The sequence below is a fragment of the Penicillium alfredii genome (genome assembly GCF_028826965.1).
Source record: "Penicillium alfredii strain IBT 34128 chromosome Unknown utg000011l_segment0_segment0, whole genome shotgun sequence".
NCBI classification, from domain to species: Eukaryota; Fungi; Ascomycota; class Eurotiomycetes; order Eurotiales; family Aspergillaceae; genus Penicillium; species Penicillium alfredii.
In genome coordinates, this window is record NW_026622708.1 from 305,679 (window position 1) to 322,979 (window position 17,301).

The 17,301-nt window shown below is 52.1% G+C and overlaps 5 protein-coding genes across 5 annotated transcripts; 2 read left to right on the plus strand and 3 right to left on the minus strand.

The window, feature by feature from the left end:
* Positions 1-5,487: 5,487 nt before the first annotated feature.
* Positions 5,488-6,667, plus strand: NUU61_008543 (C2H2-type zinc finger protein; the record flags this gene model as incomplete). The annotated part of the gene is made up of 3 exons (XM_056659068.1): positions 5,488-5,951; positions 6,022-6,494; positions 6,549-6,667. The coding sequence occupies 3 exons, from the start codon at positions 5,488-5,490 to the stop codon at positions 6,665-6,667; spliced, it is 1,056 nt and encodes a 351-aa protein (XP_056507361.1).
* A 986-nt stretch (positions 6,668-7,653) lies between these two features.
* NUU61_008544 (uncharacterized protein) lies at positions 7,654-9,278 on the minus strand (the record flags this gene model as incomplete). The annotated part of the gene is made up of 2 exons (XM_056659069.1): positions 7,654-7,904; positions 7,934-9,278. The coding sequence occupies 2 exons, from the start codon at positions 9,276-9,278 to the stop codon at positions 7,654-7,656; spliced, it is 1,596 nt and encodes a 531-aa protein (XP_056507362.1).
* Positions 9,279-9,650: 372 nt separating this feature from the next.
* NUU61_008545 (putative plasma membrane SNARE protein (Sec9)) lies at positions 9,651-10,987 on the minus strand (the record flags this gene model as incomplete). The annotated part of the gene is made up of 2 exons (XM_056659070.1): positions 9,651-9,710; positions 9,767-10,987. The coding sequence occupies 2 exons, from the start codon at positions 10,985-10,987 to the stop codon at positions 9,651-9,653; spliced, it is 1,281 nt and encodes a 426-aa protein (XP_056507363.1).
* A 369-nt stretch (positions 10,988-11,356) lies between these two features.
* On the plus strand, positions 11,357-13,699 carry NUU61_008546 (Sec1 family protein; the record flags this gene model as incomplete). The annotated part of the gene is made up of 4 exons (XM_056659071.1): positions 11,357-11,425; positions 11,476-11,671; positions 11,943-12,154; positions 12,209-13,699. 4 exons carry the CDS (start codon positions 11,357-11,359, stop codon positions 13,697-13,699), a joined length of 1,968 nt encoding a protein of 655 aa, XP_056507364.1.
* A 223-nt stretch (positions 13,700-13,922) lies between these two features.
* Positions 13,923-17,241, minus strand: NUU61_008547 (telomere length regulation TEL2 family protein; the record flags this gene model as incomplete). The annotated part of the gene is made up of 6 exons (XM_056659072.1): positions 13,923-14,406; positions 14,492-15,208; positions 15,260-15,797; positions 15,852-15,938; positions 15,994-16,341; positions 16,395-17,241. The coding sequence occupies 6 exons, from the start codon at positions 17,239-17,241 to the stop codon at positions 13,923-13,925; spliced, it is 3,021 nt and encodes a 1,006-aa protein (XP_056507365.1).
* Between the last annotated feature and the right edge of the window lie 60 nt (positions 17,242-17,301).

Below are 17,301 nucleotides of genomic sequence, written 5' to 3' on the forward strand. Positions count from 1 at the left end.
ATGTGAGAGAAGTCCTGTTTTTTTGCTTTTCTTCCTCAGCCAATCAGCCTACCCTGCAGGGAATGGCGCAAGAGAGGGGAAAACACGAGAGTTGATTGGAACCAGGTCAACAGTATGTGAGTATGTGTGTGTGTCAATGCTCTTACTCTCTATTTTCCCCTCAGACTCCGATGTTTCCATGTTTAGGGTAGATTCGGTCGCAAGGGATCATAGTCCCTGCAGCCCCCTCCCCCTCCCCTCTATATTGACTGGGGCAGCGAGGGAGTGTAGTAAATAATTATATTTATAACATTATAATTCTCATACGAATACAATAATTAGGGAGGTTATTTGCAACCAGCCTCGCCTCTAGCAATTTCTTTCTTAGCCGTATGGAAGTATATACAGTAAAAATCGATATCTTACTATAGTAGGTAGTAACACTATCGGCCATAGTTCTGCGCCCGGCTTGCGAGGCCTCTCTACCCAGTGACATACGCCAAGCAGAAATCTCTCTACTATGCCTACTTTCTTTCTTGCTCTTGCCAGTGCTCAGGCCAGGGGAGGAAGCTTGGTTCGGGCGCGGGATTCGATCTCACAATATCACGGAGTACACCGAGTGTGGATTCTCAGGTCAGATTTGTGGCGTTGGGCCGATGGATGAAGCCAGGGAACTGGAACCAGGGACCCCTCTATACTACTGTCCAGTAAATACTGTAGTAGTCAGTGAGTATGTGGTGGGGGTCAAATCAAGAAAATGCATGTATACTACAGAGTGTATGTACATACTCGTGGCCAGATGACATCGCCGTGCCATCTCCGAGTTTCCCCGTTGGTTAGCCAGGAACTCCTTCGTATGTCAGACTCCAGACACGCCAAACGGAAAATGAGTCCGGCTATGGATTTTGTATGTATGTACAGTAGAGAGCAGAAAAAAGCCATGTTTGATTTTATTAGCGTGAGATGTGGCCATGGGAATCTCGAACCATTCAGGAGGGGAGAAAGAAAGAATGAGAGCCAGTCAGAAGGGAAGGAAATCCGAGGACAGAAAATAGAAAAAAAAAAAAAAAAAGTCGTTCAGGGCTCCACCGGACAAGATGCGCCGGGCGTTTCAGGGCAGAAAGTTGGCGTTGACCCTGGTGGCAGTGTTGCCCTGTGTAGCCCCCAGGATCGCACGCAGGGATCATGTTAGGGCATTTGCGGGGATTGAGGTCACGTCATACATTCATTAGTATGGATTGGGTACTTACTTCTCTGTTATGTAGTAGGAAATAATTATCAAGTAGAGTAGAAGTTCTATTTACTGGACTATTGATATCAAGTATATATCCATGGATATACAGAGATAGTTCGAACATCCAAACCCTAAAAGAAGAACAGGTCAGGACCACGGTTCTCCCAGACATGGTTCTCTCAGATTGAATTCTCGGGGAGAAGGGAGTACATACTCGACGCTAGACACTCGAGATTAGAAACTAGAGAGAGCGAGACTGGACACGTTGAACCATCAAAACGCTGCACGGGACATAGCACGCGTCAGCTCCTGGTGGGGTGACGATGGTAATTGGGCGATCCTACAGTGCCAAGCTCGGCTATCGACCATCTGCCGTCTCCAGGTGGAGCCGGTTGGAGGAGGTCTGCACAAACCAAAAGAATGTGGATTTGGAGGAGGGGGGGGGGGGAGGGGGGGGCATCCCGAAAGCCTTAGCTCAAGTTTGTTTCTATAGGCCATACTAGCGACATACCAAGTGGTGAGTGCCCTGAACAAACCCTAGTGGAGTAGCCGGTATCGGGCGTAACACCCTACACTAGTATATACATATTCTTGATTTTATTTTATTTTATTTTATTTTATTTTACTTTACTTCTTGAGGCTGGGTGGAGTCGAACATGGTGATTTAGCTCGTCTTGGACCTCCTGGTTCTTCTAGGGCTCGGGAATGAGGTCAGAGGTCAAAAGGGGGGAAGGACACGACGTAACCCTTGAGAAGACTGGGTCTGATTCTGTTGAACGTTCAAGGTGACTACTATGTATAGCTACATGGTCTCAGACGAGCAAACACAAGTACTTGGCCCTAACACAATTGCTATAGCTTTAGGTAATATGGTAGTGGTAGTATATCTGAAGCTACACTTGGTCCGAGTCTATATCTACTGTAGATACAATCCTCAATGACATGTGCAGACTGTTTTGGACAATCGGTGACGATCTGCCGTGTGGGAACCGCCAAGATCGGAACCCCATGCAGATGACAGACGGCCAGGATGGTTTGGCGAGGGTCGGTACCTGGATGATTGACATTCGGCATTGGGGCGGATCGTCACTCTTGAGATCGGGATAGGAATCCGTTGATATGAACCGTATACTTATCAGTAACTACATACTTCAGTAGGTATACCTGGGTTCTACAGTATGTTGGACGATATATATGAGGGAGTCTGATCAGGAGAATAAATCAATTCAGATGAAATTCTCCGATATTTCTGCGTCCATCTGACCGCTCTTTTTTTTTTTCTAATTATTTTCTTATAATAATTATAGTAATAATCATTTTCAGCGCATTTCTCGGGAATCTCAGGGTCGAGCAGAGTTTCAAGGACGCGTCATTCAACCCCTGTCACGTTGTTCCTGGGCCAAGACAAGCGGTCAGCGTGGGGACTCATGGGTTTTTCTTTTCTTTTCTTTCCCTTTTTTCTTGTTCGCCTCAGTTCAGCTCCACTCTTCCCGTGTGAGGCTTGGGCTTGGGCCTCGATACCCTGATGTTTCTCCTTGCCTATCCGGCTGTCTCCGTATATACTTTTATACTGTGTAGAGTTTGTTATACTTTGATATTGTGAAATGGCACTGCATTTTAGTGAAGTATTTTTACATTGTTTAACAGTGTTAACACTGAACACATATCGAGTATACCCCCAGTCATGCAGTCCCCAAAAATCAGCATGTAGTTCACGTTACGGAGGTCTTCCGGGGTGTCAAGTGGGCCAGACACGGCATGACTTGCAAAGAGGCGCCCAGATGCCCGGTCGCATTGCTTATTTTTCAATTTTCTAATTTTTCATTTTACGCTCTGATCCTTGGGGCGCCATAGCTGAATTTTTTCTTTTTTTTTTTTTTTTTAACTCGACACGAGTCGCGGTCGGGCAACTATAGCGAAGCTGTCCCAACTTGGAGTTTCCGAGCCCTCAGCCTCAAGCATGTCACATTATACTGTAGAATCTACACTGTATGTACTCCGTCCTCTGAATGTATATTCCGATACCATCGGATTGGATTTGGAGTCCATCTCCAACACATCGGTAACACCCACGGTTACTGCGGAGGCACACTTCCTCGATCCATGGCTGGTCCATTTCATGTGCCTTCCCATACTTACTACATCCGGGATATACTTGGAACATACTTGGATGGTTCGGAATGATTTGGTGGTTTCTGGAACGTGTTTCTCTCGCGGGCCTTGGTTCCACGGGAAAATGCGGAGAAGCTCATGGCTTGAGGGGAGTGGTTGGACAAGAGACGGTTTGGGATCGAAAAACCGTGGTTCTGACAGAAGGATGATTTCCGAGTTCTCTCTCTTCCTACAGTGGCGATATCGAATCTCAATCTCGTGAGATTGCCTTTCTGGGGTTTGCCTATCGGCATCTACAGTCTCTATAGTAACCGGGAATGTCTCGCAAACACATAGAAAAAGAAGAAAGAAAGGGAGGGGTTCATCCTCAGTTCGTCTGGTGACGAGCAAAGCTTAACCCTTGCGGTGTCGGATCTGTACCTCTGTAATTCTATAGAGACAATCTTTTTGTGATGTGTCCGATATTCTGCTGTATGCGCTAAGATAACTTTTCCCGGCTGACGTAGTGGAGGGGCAGCCTCTCAAGGCTGTTAGACATGAGCCATGACTCGTATGTAGAGAGGGTGATACAGGCCGCATAGGCTCGGCAAATGGACTTCCTGCAGGAAGGACGGTCTTTTTTTTTCTTTCTTTTTCCCGTTCATTTCTCTCCTCTCCCCGGAGCAAGTCCGGTGTGGAGGTCTACGGAGCGTATATCCTCCACCGTTCTCAAGGGGAATCTGGTTCCTTTGAGGCATTCAACTTTAATATTTATTATATTTAGTATAATAGAATACAATCATAACCCCCGTATAGTATATATGTATAGTATATGCATATACTGAACAATAATATTCAATAATTCATCGAGTGTCAGAAGCAAGGTACACGCTAAACCCTCTCTGTGCCGTGTCAAAAGCCATCTCCTTCATGGCTGAACGCCATTCCTGCGACATCGTCACTTTTTTCTTTTTTCTTTATTGATTGGCCAATCACCGCCCTCCCCAGCCCTCTGCCCGTGGACCCCTCCCACATTTGGGTTTGCCTTGACCCTAAGCCTCAAGGGGGGGGTTCCCGGGGCCCCTGTCTCTGGAAGGAATGTTAGAGAGAATAGAATAGAAAATGTAGACCTGAGCAGCCAGTTGATGAGTGCCTCATTTTAATATCAGATAGTAGCGTATAGTAGAATGTAATGGAACATAATATAATATAATCTAATCTAATAATAACGGGTATACCCTTGACGTATTGGGATCTGCTTCCCCGCTACCTTGAAACAGGCCGGGAGAAGTTGGGACGAGTTTATTTCTTGGCGTCTTTTTACTATTTACTATTTAATATTTAATATTTAATTATAATTACAATTATTTAGCGTGAACAGACACGGCACAGCTGGGCATCCACTGAGGTCACCGTCTGCTTTTTGGGTTTTCCTCTTTCTGGGTCCGATCGCGGAGTCTCCCTCGCTCATTCTTCGAGTACGATGGATGGTCGTTCTTTCGATCTTCCATTCCACAACCTCTTTGGGGTCTATCTCGAAGTGGTGAACGGTCGTGAATTTAGTTTAGGTATTTAATTTAATTTAAATTGAATTTATTGAAATTTTTGGTTTCTATTTCGAATCTTGAACCAGTCAAGTATCAACCAAAAAAAAAAAAAAAGAAAAGAAAAGAAAAAGAAGAAAATCAGGGTCTTGAGGAACTGGTTTCCTATGGAGGGCCACAGTTGGCACTAAGCAATGCCTCCAATCCTGCAAAATAAAATAATTATAATAAAATATAATTAAATGGAATAAATACAAAATATAATTAAATAAAAGAGTAATCTTACCGTAATATTTCACCGATCTGCATCCCCCGACGGCACGTCGTCAGTGGCACTCCCAAGCCCATCGCATCTATTGTTTGTCCCTTCATAAGCTTCGCCGATCCCCTTTCCCCAGACTACTCTTCCTCTCTTTTTTTCCCTGTCGGGTTCAATTAAAACTTCTGATCATCGGCTTATCACTTGCTGTTTTCACTCTCACCCCCCCGGATCATCCCCAGTCGATCAGTCCGAACTCCCCTCCTCTTCCTCACCCCTCCAGATCGCAAACGATCTGGCGGCTTCATATCGATCTTTGTGTGTGTGTGTGTGTAACCGCGCATTTCGCCTCGCGATTCCCGGCGAATCCTCTACCCTCCATGACGATGGTCATTGAAAACCAAAACCGCCAGTATGGCGGCATGAGCTTCGACAATGTCTACCACCACAACCCGCCGCAATTCACAGATCCCTGGGCCGCCGCCCACACCTCGTCGCATTCCACGCCGCCCGTGTATGCGACGTCTATGGGCAACAGCGCCAGCATCCCCATCAACTCCGTCAAGCAGGAGGAAGTCAACCGCTCGACCCCCCTCTCCATGCCCTACCCCAATATCCCGGTGTCTGCACCGTCAATGGTCCCCGGCAGCAACTATGCCACCGCGGGCTATGGCCCTGAGGTGATGGGCATGCAGCACGATGTCCCGCGCACCACCTTTGAACAGGCCCCATCCTACACCACCGCGCCGCCGATGAGCAGCTTCGCGCCGCCCAGCTATGCGCCGGTGAGCTACGCCCCGATCCAACCATCGCAGGCCCAGGATGCGCGTCGCATGTCGCATTCGTGAGTATTCCGACCCTTCTACAACATTTCTGCCTTGGGAGTAATGCAGTTCTGACCGTTGCGATCACAGTGATGCGCGCGTGAACTCATCGCAGGCTTCCGCACCCACCTTTGGCGATGCACTCGATGCCAGCCGTGGTATGGTAGCTCTGAGCCAGGACCTGACGCCGCGCAACATCTACGGACCCCGTGGTGCGCGCGGCTCCGCCGACTCGTACGGATTTCCCTCAACGCACTCCTCCGCCTCGTCCATCTCCTCGGGCGGCAACTACCCCTACTACAGCGCCTCGGTCGGCTCGGTCGACTCCTCGGTTACCGACTACAGCTCGACTACCTCCGAGTCATACGAGTCGCGCACACTGCCGCGACCGGCCAGTCTCCTGGCTGGCAGTGCGCCACCGGGCCCGCAGTCGATGATGACCCAGTTCAGCTCGAAGATGCCCTCCAACACCCAGAAGAAGCACAAGTGCAAGGTTTGCGACAAGCGGTTCACGCGCCCGTCTTCGTTGCAAACGCATATGTACAGCCACACGGGCGAGAAGCGTATGTTCCCAGCACCTCTTCTCTACTTGAGAGTATCCTACTGACATTTCCCAGCCTTCGCATGCGATGTGGAAGGTTGCGGGCGACACTTCTCCGTGGTGTCCAACTTGCGCCGACACAAGAAGGTTCACAAGGGTGAGAAAGAAAGCGGCTCTGGTGACGACGAAGAGTAACGCATTTTCTCTCTGCATGGCTCTTTTCATTTCTTTTATAATTCCATTCTGCTCGGATTGCCGACTATCCTGAGCGCTCTCCCTCTCCCTCCAGCCTTGCGCCCACGCGAGCGCGCCGATATCCCACCCTCCACAGGGCCGTCCCCCCTGCCACCTCTCTTCGCGAAGCAGCATGTCCCAAGAAAACCCAACTGTGTTGGTCTTGGGGATGTGTTGCTCTGGCCGTCTTGTACAACAGCCTGGAAACAAACACCTCTTTGCCCTAATTCTCACTTATCTTCGAACTCCCATCAGCCCCCCCCCCCCCTTGGGAGACATTATCCTCGGCATGACCTGTGGTTTGATTCGGTTACAAGGGCCCTCTTATAAGGAAGGGAGAGCCATTTCATGATGCTTTTCTGATTTCCCCCCTTACGACCATAGAGGTTACCGGTTTTTCTTTTTATATTTCTTATTCTTTCGCTAGACCTGGGAGTCACATTTCTGCGTTTTCGATACCAATGGGCTTTGATGATTCGATCTTTTTTGTGTTTTGTTTGGGATACTTTCACTGTTTTTTGCAGCAGGCCGTTATCTGGGTTGTTTTGTTTTGTTTTCTTTTCTAATCTTCTTTTCTTGTGCCTTGCATGATCAATATTGCATGGTTTCGAGCCTTTTTTTTTTTCTTCCCTTCATTGTTCCGGCTGGATTCATGGTTTCTTTTCTTTTCTCTTTTCCTTTTTCTGCTTGTGCCTGACCATCGGTGTATTGTTCGAGGGCACTATACGTGCAAATATTGGGACGGTGTTGGTGCTGTGATATACCCGTGGCAATCGGTGCGAAAGCATTGTTTTCGGTGAACCTGGCGGGCTGTTGTCGCCCATGTCACTTTACAGTCGCTACTAGTAAAGATATTGTCTAATTATTACTGTCGGCATGTACTAGTATCAAGATGATCCAACCGGTACTTGTCCTTGGAATGGCTCTGATGCCAGCTAGATCCTGTACTATAATTTCGACATATTCTCACTTCCAGCCTGCTGCGTAGCAATCCTCTCCGCCGCAGCCCGTCCAGCCCGCCGCCCAAACACCGTCCCAGACGTCAGTCCACTGCCACCGGGGTAATTGTCGTGGAAGATGCCGCCGAGCATCTCGCCTGCGCAATATAACCCAGGAATGATAGCCTGCGTCGACTGCGAAATCACAGCGGCCGTCTCGGGGTCCACCGCCAGACCCCCGAACGTAAAGGTGATGCCGGCTGTAACGCGCACAGCGAGGAAGGGGGACGGTCGATAGGCAGTGCCCAGTTGGACTTGGGGATATCCAGACCGGTGGTTGCTAGTCCGTCTTTCACTGCAGGGTCCCAGCGGCGCAGACGGTCATCACCATCACCACCATCGTTATGAGCAAGAACAGCCCGGTTATATTCCTCCATGGTCGCCAAAAACCGCTCCTTACCAACCAACCCCACCTCAACACACCGATCCGCTAACTCCGCCAACGTCCCCCCAGTAAGATGACGCACCACCTCAGGCCGATACTCCTCAGCCCGCAACCACGGCGTAACGCGCGCATCCCACACCTGGAACGCCAGCTGCGCCGGCTGCTGCAGGATGCGGCGCCCGATCATCGCGTACGTGTAGTTGCGCAGGTCGGCGCCCTCGTCGACGAACCGCACCCCGTCGCGGTTGACCATCACCCCGAGCGGATACCCGGACTTGGTGAACTCGTTTGAGATCGCGCGGTTGCCGGTGTGTGGCGAGGCGTCGGCGTCCCAGGCTACGCTGTGGCAGCCGGACCAGTTGCCTGCTGCTTTGGCGTTGCAGTCGCGTTGCGCGATTTGGAGCACTTCGCCGGTGTTGTACGGTGTCCCGCGTACCCGGGCTGCGTCCCATCCGGGGCCTAGGTACTGGGCGCGTAGCTGTGGGTTGGCTTCGAAGCCGCCGGCTGCGAGGATGACTGCCTTAGCGAGGATGGTTCTTGTATGCTGCTCTACAGCGATGCTCTGAGTTCCAGTGCTGGTTCCAGCACAAACAACATCCACACCAACCACACTCCCCGAGTGTGGATCAACATGGAACCCAGTAACAGCAGTATCAAAAATAACCCGCACGCCAGATTTCCGCGCCGCACCCATCAAATCCTGGACCAGCCCCTTGCCCCCATCCTCCGTCTTCAGCGCAAGCCCACCCCAAAACTTCACCCGCCCGCCAACCTCATACGCCTGCCGATTAAACGACAGCTGAAAGCGCACGCCGCGGCGTGCAAGCCAGCCCACTGCTCCACGCGAGCCGCGCACCAGTGTATCTGCCAGCTGCGGGTCCGCGCGTCCGCCCGTCATGCGGTGCAGGTCGTGCGCAAAGTCCGCGGCCGAGTACGGTGCAAGATCGATGCGCGCGGCATCTTCGGCGCTGGTGTTGTTCACGAGCGGGAGGAGGTCGGCGAGGCCTGCGTGTGTGGCACGGAAGGCACCTGCTGTGAAGTAGGTGTTGCCGCCGGCCCAGGTTGCGGGGCATTTGTCGATTACGGTTACTTGGGCACTCGGGTTGGTTTCTTTGGCGGTTAGGGCGGCGCTGAGGCCTGCGTTGCCGGTGCCGATTACTAGGATGTGACAGGATGGTGGTGATGACATGGTCAGCTGTCAGAGGTAGAAGTAGAGGTAGAAGTAGAAGTAGTAAGAGCTAACTGGCATATCTATTAGCCGTTTGGATACGGAGGTGCCGATTAGGGCTGGCGGACCCCCGACTCCCCCACACTCCCCGCAGCGGGCGATCCGTACTCAACAGACCCCAGTATACCAGTATACCAGTAGATGATTGTACGCAAGTCAGATAATATTAAGACTGATGCTATGATACTCACTCCTGCCACGGCAGACATGCACAAGAACGCAGAGCCAGAACGCCAGGGGTGGGGGTGATCGCCATAAACAAGTCCACCAAATAATTACCGGGCGCGACAGCTCCAGGCATATCGCTGCTCCATTGACATCAAAATAATGCACCTAATGGATCCGGTCCAGCTTGGCCCGGTTCATGGCAATCTGGTCGTCGACGTAGTCGCTCTGCGAAGGAGTTAGTATATTGTGTATGCATTCCCAACACAAAAGAGAATACTCACCTTGCCAGTAATGCGCTCCAGATGCCTGTTCTGCTCGTCCAGCTCGCGACCCGTCGCCTTGGCGAGCCCGTTCAGCCGACCGGCGGCCCCGCCCAGAAGATCCAGGTTCTGCTCAATCTCGTCCTCCATGGCCTCGTCCTCGCTGTCGGCCTCGAACTGGTACTTGGCGCGCTCAGTCACGTTCGCCTTGCGGCCCTTGCTCTGCTTGGTCGCGTCGCGGTCGATGTCGCGAAACATTCGATCCATGCGCTGGCTGCTCTGGAAGGCCTCCGACCGCGTGCCCTCACGAAGATCACGCTCGGCGCGGTGCGTGTTGAGGATCTTCTCGTCTCTTTCGCGTCGGCGCTGAGCGCTAGTGAACGGGTTGGACACGTGCACCGCGAACATGCTCCCGCTGACGGTCTTGAGCTCCTTCGCCTTCTCTTGAGCCATCCGACCTTCAATACCTGCCATATCCAGACTACGTTCCGTGTCATGGATCCGCTCGCCCTGCGCGCCCAGACGGGCCAACGTGGTGCGACCGGTTTCTTCGGCCTGTGCTGCCGCCCGGAGTGCATTCCGCGTCGACGACACATCGCCCTGCTTCACAAAGCGCATCTCCTGCTTCATTCCCTGGATCTCCTCCTCAGCTTCTTCCTCAGCCGTCAGTTGCCGGTCCTGGAAAGTCGCCATGCTGTACTCGTTGCTGCCTCCACCGTACGTGGGGTTCGGCTGGCCCTCTGAGTAGGGCGGAGGTGCACCGCCTTGGGGCTGCTGCGGTGCCCGGTTTTTGGCACCGCCAAACAACGCATTTCGATCGGCATCCGCTGCCCCAGGGTCATTGGGGTCGGTGCTGCCTAGTCCACCGTAGCCACCAGAACCATACCGCGAGGCCCCGCCGGCGCCGGCGCCCGCACCCGCACTCGCTCCGCCGAACCGGTCACTACCGTAACCACCCTGGTTGCCGTAGCGGTTGGGAGTGTAACCCGAATACTTGTTGTCAGACGGGATGGCGTGGGGTCCTCCGGCGGGGGCGGGGGCACCGTTGGCGGCTGGGTGATCGGATGGCAGAGGGGCAACGCCGGCATTAATCTTGGCCTTGGTGTAAGGGTCCACGGGAATCGGCTGCGCGTAGGGATTCGACGGAGGGGCTGGGCTCTTGTTCTTGGACCGCGAGCCGAAGAGTGCTCGGCGGCCGGATTCTTCGTCGCCATCGGATTTCTTGAACCCGAATTTGCCCATGATGAGGATGAAATGAAACAGTATTAAGTGAGAGTTATAGTGGAATAATATGAATTGAAAGGGTATTGCAGGAATAAGAGAGAAGAGAAGAAGAAAATACAAGAAGAAATCGGTGTATGCAAATGTCAAGTGTTGGCAGGCAGGCCGTTTCAGGAGACTGAGCGATGGGTAATACCAATACCACTATAACACACATGAAATAAGCATCCAGGTCACATATTACCATACCAATACTGGTATGTTTGACTCAGCTGGGCTGTGCTCCTCAATGCAGCGATGACTAAGATCTTCAACTTCGCCCAAGACCGCGCCGCATTTCGTTTATTTTTGGCATTTGCCGTCTGCCTTGTGTCTTTGTGTCTGCCTGCGATGGCCGGGTCTGATGCTGACCACTTCAGGGACCAGGCAAGGAGGGACCTCCTGACTCTGCTCGAAGGCGTAAGCGCTCCTCAGTGTTGCCCTGGCGTCGGACGCTGAATAGTGTGCAGGCTCGGGGCAAAAAGAACCTCGTTATCAGCCAGGAACTGGCCGGTCCAGTTGGCTTGTTCGTCAAGTTCTCTGTCCTTCAGGAATACGGTGTTGACCGCGTTTTTTTGCTGGAAAATGCCAACGTCGACTCATCCCAGCGCAATGTTATCTTCTTAGTCCGTGGCGAGAAGGCCCACCAAGTCCGCACGGTAGCCGGTATGTTACTTGTTTCTATTCTTTCTGTTTGATTTTTTGGTTGATCGGCATGATCCATCTCGCTGTCGACGGCCTCATGTCGGATGGTGGGACAACAGTAGATTACGCAGATGGCCTTTCCTACTCTACGTAATCAGTCGAGATCCCTAGATGGAGATGCGAGAGCATGCGAGAGCAGATCATTTAGGTCGATCTCGAGCTTATTCATTTGGCTTTCTTTCCAGCCTCCTTCGATTGAGTGCCATCAGTATGAGCTGACATTTCTCTTTAGAACAAATCAAGCGCCTGCAGAATAATGGAAACGCGGACCATGAGTTCTCGATTTTCCTGGCTCCCCGGCGGTCCCTTGTAAGCAATGCGGTGCTGGAGCAGGTGGGCATCATCGGCGACGTGAACATCGCCGAGTTGCCTTTGTATTTTATGCCGCTGGAACAGGACATCCTGTCGTTAGAGCTGGATGATGCTTTCAGTGACTTGTATCTGGTAAGTCTGTTGCATCATTTCAGTATTCGCAAGAAGCTAACATTATTCCCATAGCACAAGGACCCAGGCTGCATATTCCTGGCCGCCAAGGCTCTGATGGGCATTCAACAGAGACATGGCTATTTCCCCAGAATCGTCGGCAAAGGAGACAATGCACGACGCCTTGCAGATCTGTTGCTGCGAATGAGGAAAGAGCTTGATGCTGAAGAGAGCTCCGGGCTGGCGGACCTCTCGGCACGCGGACTTCTGCCAAGTGCGAATACGGAGAACTTGATCATCATCGACCGTGACGTGGATTTTGGAACTGCTCTTCTAACACAACTGACCTACGAGGGCCTGATTGATGAATATGTCGGCATTCAAAATAACCAGGCAGATGTTGACACGAGTATCGTCGGGCCAGCCCCCGCGCCTCAATCCCAGGAATCATCCAAGACGCCCCAACAGGCGAAACAGGGACTGAAGAGGAAGATCCAGCTGGATGCATCCGACCAGCTGTTTAGCCAATTGCGAGATGCAAATTTTGCCATCGTGGGCGATATTCTGAATAAAGTGGCCCGCCGCCTGGAAACCGAGTATGAGAGCCGCCACACTGCCAAAACAACCGGCGAGCTTCGCGAGTTTGTCAACCGCCTGCCGACCTACCAACTGGAACACCAGAGCCTCCGGGTTCATACCAACCTTGCCGAGGAAATCATGAGACTCACTCGTTCCGAAACCTTCCGGAAGATCTTGGAAGTCCAGCAGAACAACGCCGCGGGCGCCGATCCCACATACCAACATGAAACGATCGAGGAGCTCATCGCTCGTGACGTCCCATTGAAGACCGTGCTGAGACTTCTGTGTCTGGAGTCTTGCATGTCCGGCGGACTCCGCCCAAGGGACTTGGAGAACTTTAAAAGACAGATCGCGCAAGCATATGGCCACCAGCATCTCCTCACATTCTGGGCACTGGAGAAAATGGAGCTCCTCCAACCCCGATCCTCGGCTACGGCTATGCTCCTCCCGTCTGCGGGCGGACAGGCCGGGACAAAGACCAATTACGGTTTCCTGCGAAAGAATCTGCGTCTGGTCATCGAAGAGGTCAGCGAGAAAGACCCTGACGACATTTCGTATGTCTACAGTGGCTTTGCGCCTCTCAGCGTCCGCTTGGTCCAATGCGTCCTGCAAAAACCCTACATCCTCTCCCTCATCAAAGGCGGCACTCCCGCGAGCTCAGTGAACACCGCTAGCACCGCGTCCCCGGGCTGGCTCGGCTTCGAGGATCTGGTCAAGAGTGCCCGCGGCCCCACGTTCAGTCTTGTGCAGAAGGGCGACGACAAAGCTGTTCGTGCCCGACAGACCCTGAGTGGGAACAATGCTACCAAAACGGTTTATGTGCTCTTCTTGGGCGGTATCACTTTTACCGAGATTGCCGCACTGCGGTTTATCGCTGCCCAGGAGGCTCCGCGCCGAAAGATCGTGATTTGCACCACGGGTATTGTTAGTGGTGATCGGATGATGGACGCGGCTATTGAGCAGGGTAGTTTTGCCAAATCGGAGTAAGGGATGGGTTTGAAATGCCAGCGTACGCTGTCAGTAATAAATAGCATGATGCATGATACCCTTTTCTCAAGGGCGAGTTGCCATGGCCAAAGACATTCTATGTCTAGGGTACGCTCTATTTGGTAGTTCCAATTCGTTTCACTAACCCACACCACGCCGAGGCAACCATATATCTCACTCATAAGCCATAACCCTCAAGTGCCCGGAAACTACAAAACTAGACCTAGTACTGGAATCCAGCATGAACCCCCATCAACCGACCCTGATACCGCTCCATAACCTCCCCAAGCCGAACCATCACCCCAGCAGCCAACGTCCGCACACGCTCCTGTGGATCAGCCGCCGCAGCAGCAGGGTCTGACGCCACGGCCCCAACAGGTGTCCGGTCAAAGACGGCAGACGCCCACTCGCGCAGCTCGATGACCTGCGCCGCGTACTCGGTGACAAGGCGCTCTTCGCCGTTCGAGCCAGATGCGATATTCAAATCGACGATGGACAGGAAAAGAACCAGCAGCGCGGCGCTGACGGTGGGCTCGCTGGATGCGGCGGCTGCGTGTAGAGAGAGGAGGAGTGAGAGCGTTTCGTGGGTGAGGCCTGCGAGGAAGGGGGTGTGTGGGCCCGTTGTGGAGAGTATGAGAGAGAGGGTTTGGAGGAAAAGGGTGAGGAGATGTGGGATGAAGAAGGGGTTGTAGGAGGGTGCAGATGATCTTTTGTGAGGTGGTTAGTGGAGATTGTACTTCGATTTCTTTTTACCCCAGCATGCAGAGGATAAGAGAAGGGACGGAAACTTACGAAGAAAACTGCAGCATCATGATCTCGAATCGGCCTTGCAACGGATAGAAGAATCCCTCGGCCAGCACCTTGTGCAGATCCTTGGCTGTGGACTTCTGTCGCTGTGTATCTCGCTGTTGACGTTTCTTCTCGACTTCCATGCGTGACGAAAACGTGCGCACTTTGAGAGCGTCCGGCCCGGTAAGAGCGTCGGCCGCATTGGCTGCCATTGGTTGCAGCGATGTCCGGGACATCTTGTCAGTGAGCGTCGCGATAGGGGACTCGTTCGCGCCCAGGTACATGGCTTCTAAGGTGGGCGATAGCCGCTTGGATGGGAACGAAGTGTCACCCGTAGATGGAAGGCCCAGTGCACGAGCATCATCCTCTCCATTTCCTGCTATCTCGCGAGCACATAGACCCAAGGCCGTGAGTACGGCAGACCGCTGGACCTGAGAGAGGTCGCCGTCGAAGAAGATGGCCGTGAACCAGCGGCCCATTTTGAGAGGCTGGGATACGATCAATGTAATCATGCTCTGGAGACGAGCTTCGTGGAATTTCGGGTGATTATTGTCGTTTTGCAAACCCACGAGAGTGAGCGCCAGCTCCTCGATTTGCTCGGCGAGTTCAGTGCCAAAGCCTGTCTTGCGTCGGATTAAAGATGGCGCCGTGGTGATGGCCAGATGATGTCTCTCGACGTTTTCAGTGTCTCGGAGAAATGTGATCAAATCGCGAATGTACCTGGATCTATAGTCAGCGGGACTGCATGTAGAGGTTATTTTGAGCACTGACACTGGCGCTGTTGGCTTGTTGCGCTGAACAAGCGTGGGATCCTCGTCGGAATCCGACGCATCATCGTCAGGTTTCTCATATGGAATCAAATCAACATCTTCATCTGATTCGTCGCTATCCGGTATTTCTTCGATGGAGACGATTTTGCTGGTTTGTGGTTGACTAGGGCGGTCTCTGGCCTTTGCTGTGCGCTTGGGCAGCGCATTTCCACTTCGTTGGTGTGTTGTTGGCTTTTGCAGTGTCTCGAGCGATTCCAAGGTCCCAACCGTATCTGTGATTTTGGCCAAACTAAGATACCAGTGCGCTTCATCGCTCTGCATTTCTTCGAGGTCAAATTTCATGGCCTTGCCTGGTTCTTCGATTAGCCCTGACATTCCCGTCCCCACCACCATGCCCAGGAACCGGGATTTGTTCGATGATGCTGCCAGTCGATTAGAGACAGCGTTTAAGAAGACTCCCGAGCGGCCAACTTCTTTCACCTGACTTGGATCTAACCGGTGAAGGTGCCCTGCAGCTAGAAGAATGACTTGTGTGTTTGCTGTATAGTGTCAGTTGCCATGGTTCCAAGGATGTATACGTGTCTCAAACAAACCATTTTGCACCATGCTAGGGACATGCTTGATGTAGAACTTGTCGCCGAACTGTTCCAAGCTGCGTGTGAGCAAGGACCTAAGTGCATCTGATGACGATTGTCAGTTTTATATTCCCAGCAGTAGAATGGCAGTCAGACTTACCAGGGTCATTGTACGTGGCTAGGAGAGCCCGCCGCAACCCCAATGTTTGGATTGAGCCACCTTGACTCTTTGAGAGCCAATCCATAACCTGGATCTTTAAGAATGGCCGATCACCGATTACCCCCGAACACAATGCTGCCACTCCCTTGATGACTTCGCTAGGAGAGGTTCGCTGCCCGACCATACCAGGCAGTTCACCCGAGAAGTGCTTTTTCTGAATATCCCGGAAGACAGCCTCAATGACTGCAAGCTGTTCCGTTTGTCTGAGATGGTTCAAAAGCAAGCTAAACTTTTCCGGGCGAGATTGGTCAAGTAGAAGGCCGGCATATATTTCCCTGACCAATTGATCTGCAATAGAATTAGCATAGGCTATTCACAAAGAAGCTATGGGGACAACATACCGGCATATCCAAGGCTCAGCGCTCGTCCTGTCAGCAAGGCGGCCGAGCCCCAGTCATTCTCATTGTCTGGCTCGAGCTTCACAACCAAATGACAGATGTTGCCACCCAGCCAAGACGCATACTTGGTACCATCGCCGACCCAGGAGATGGAAGATGTAGAGTCAACATCAAAAACAGTCAAAGCTTCGGCTGCGGTCGAGAGAATTCTGCCGGCGGCAATGAGCGACACGAGCTCTCTCCATGCGACTTGCTGGCGGGTTTTATTGTTATAAACAACGCAGATGTCGGAGTATAGACGCAACAAGAAATCTTTAGGCTCCAACAAAGCAGCAAGAAACGCCACAATATCTCGAATGACGACCCGGTTGCTCGAGTCTGTGGTTTGTTGGGCCGAAGCTTTGGCAGCAGGAATGAGAGATCGTAGCTGAGCCACCAAGGAGCCCAAACCGGCAACACTGCTCAGACACCTCAATAAAGCAGCTCGAGTCTTAGAATCCTTTGTCCTTCTCTCCTTTGCATCCAGTAATTCCCAATGATCCGGGATGGTGGTGCTGACTAACAACTGGAGGATCTGAGCGGTGGTGGGACTGGGGACGCGAAGGTCGAAATCTGTTGGCTTTCTGGAAGCATTGAATGGATCCAGTGCGTAAAGTATTGTAGACAGTTGCTCGCGATCAGGGTTGGACCTAAGTCCATCTATAATCTGCGACGATGCTAGATCATGCCGATCCAGATCCAAGCTGGGTTTTGTGGGAGTATCATTGCGGTCCTGGGACTCGGCAGTAGGCTCCAATGAAGACTCAGGGTCTCGCTTGACTGTTTTCACAGCCGTTAGAAGTCCCTCCATTGTTGGCTACCGAAAATTGTTGATGAAGAAAAGTGTCGGCGATTGCAATGTGTATGCGGG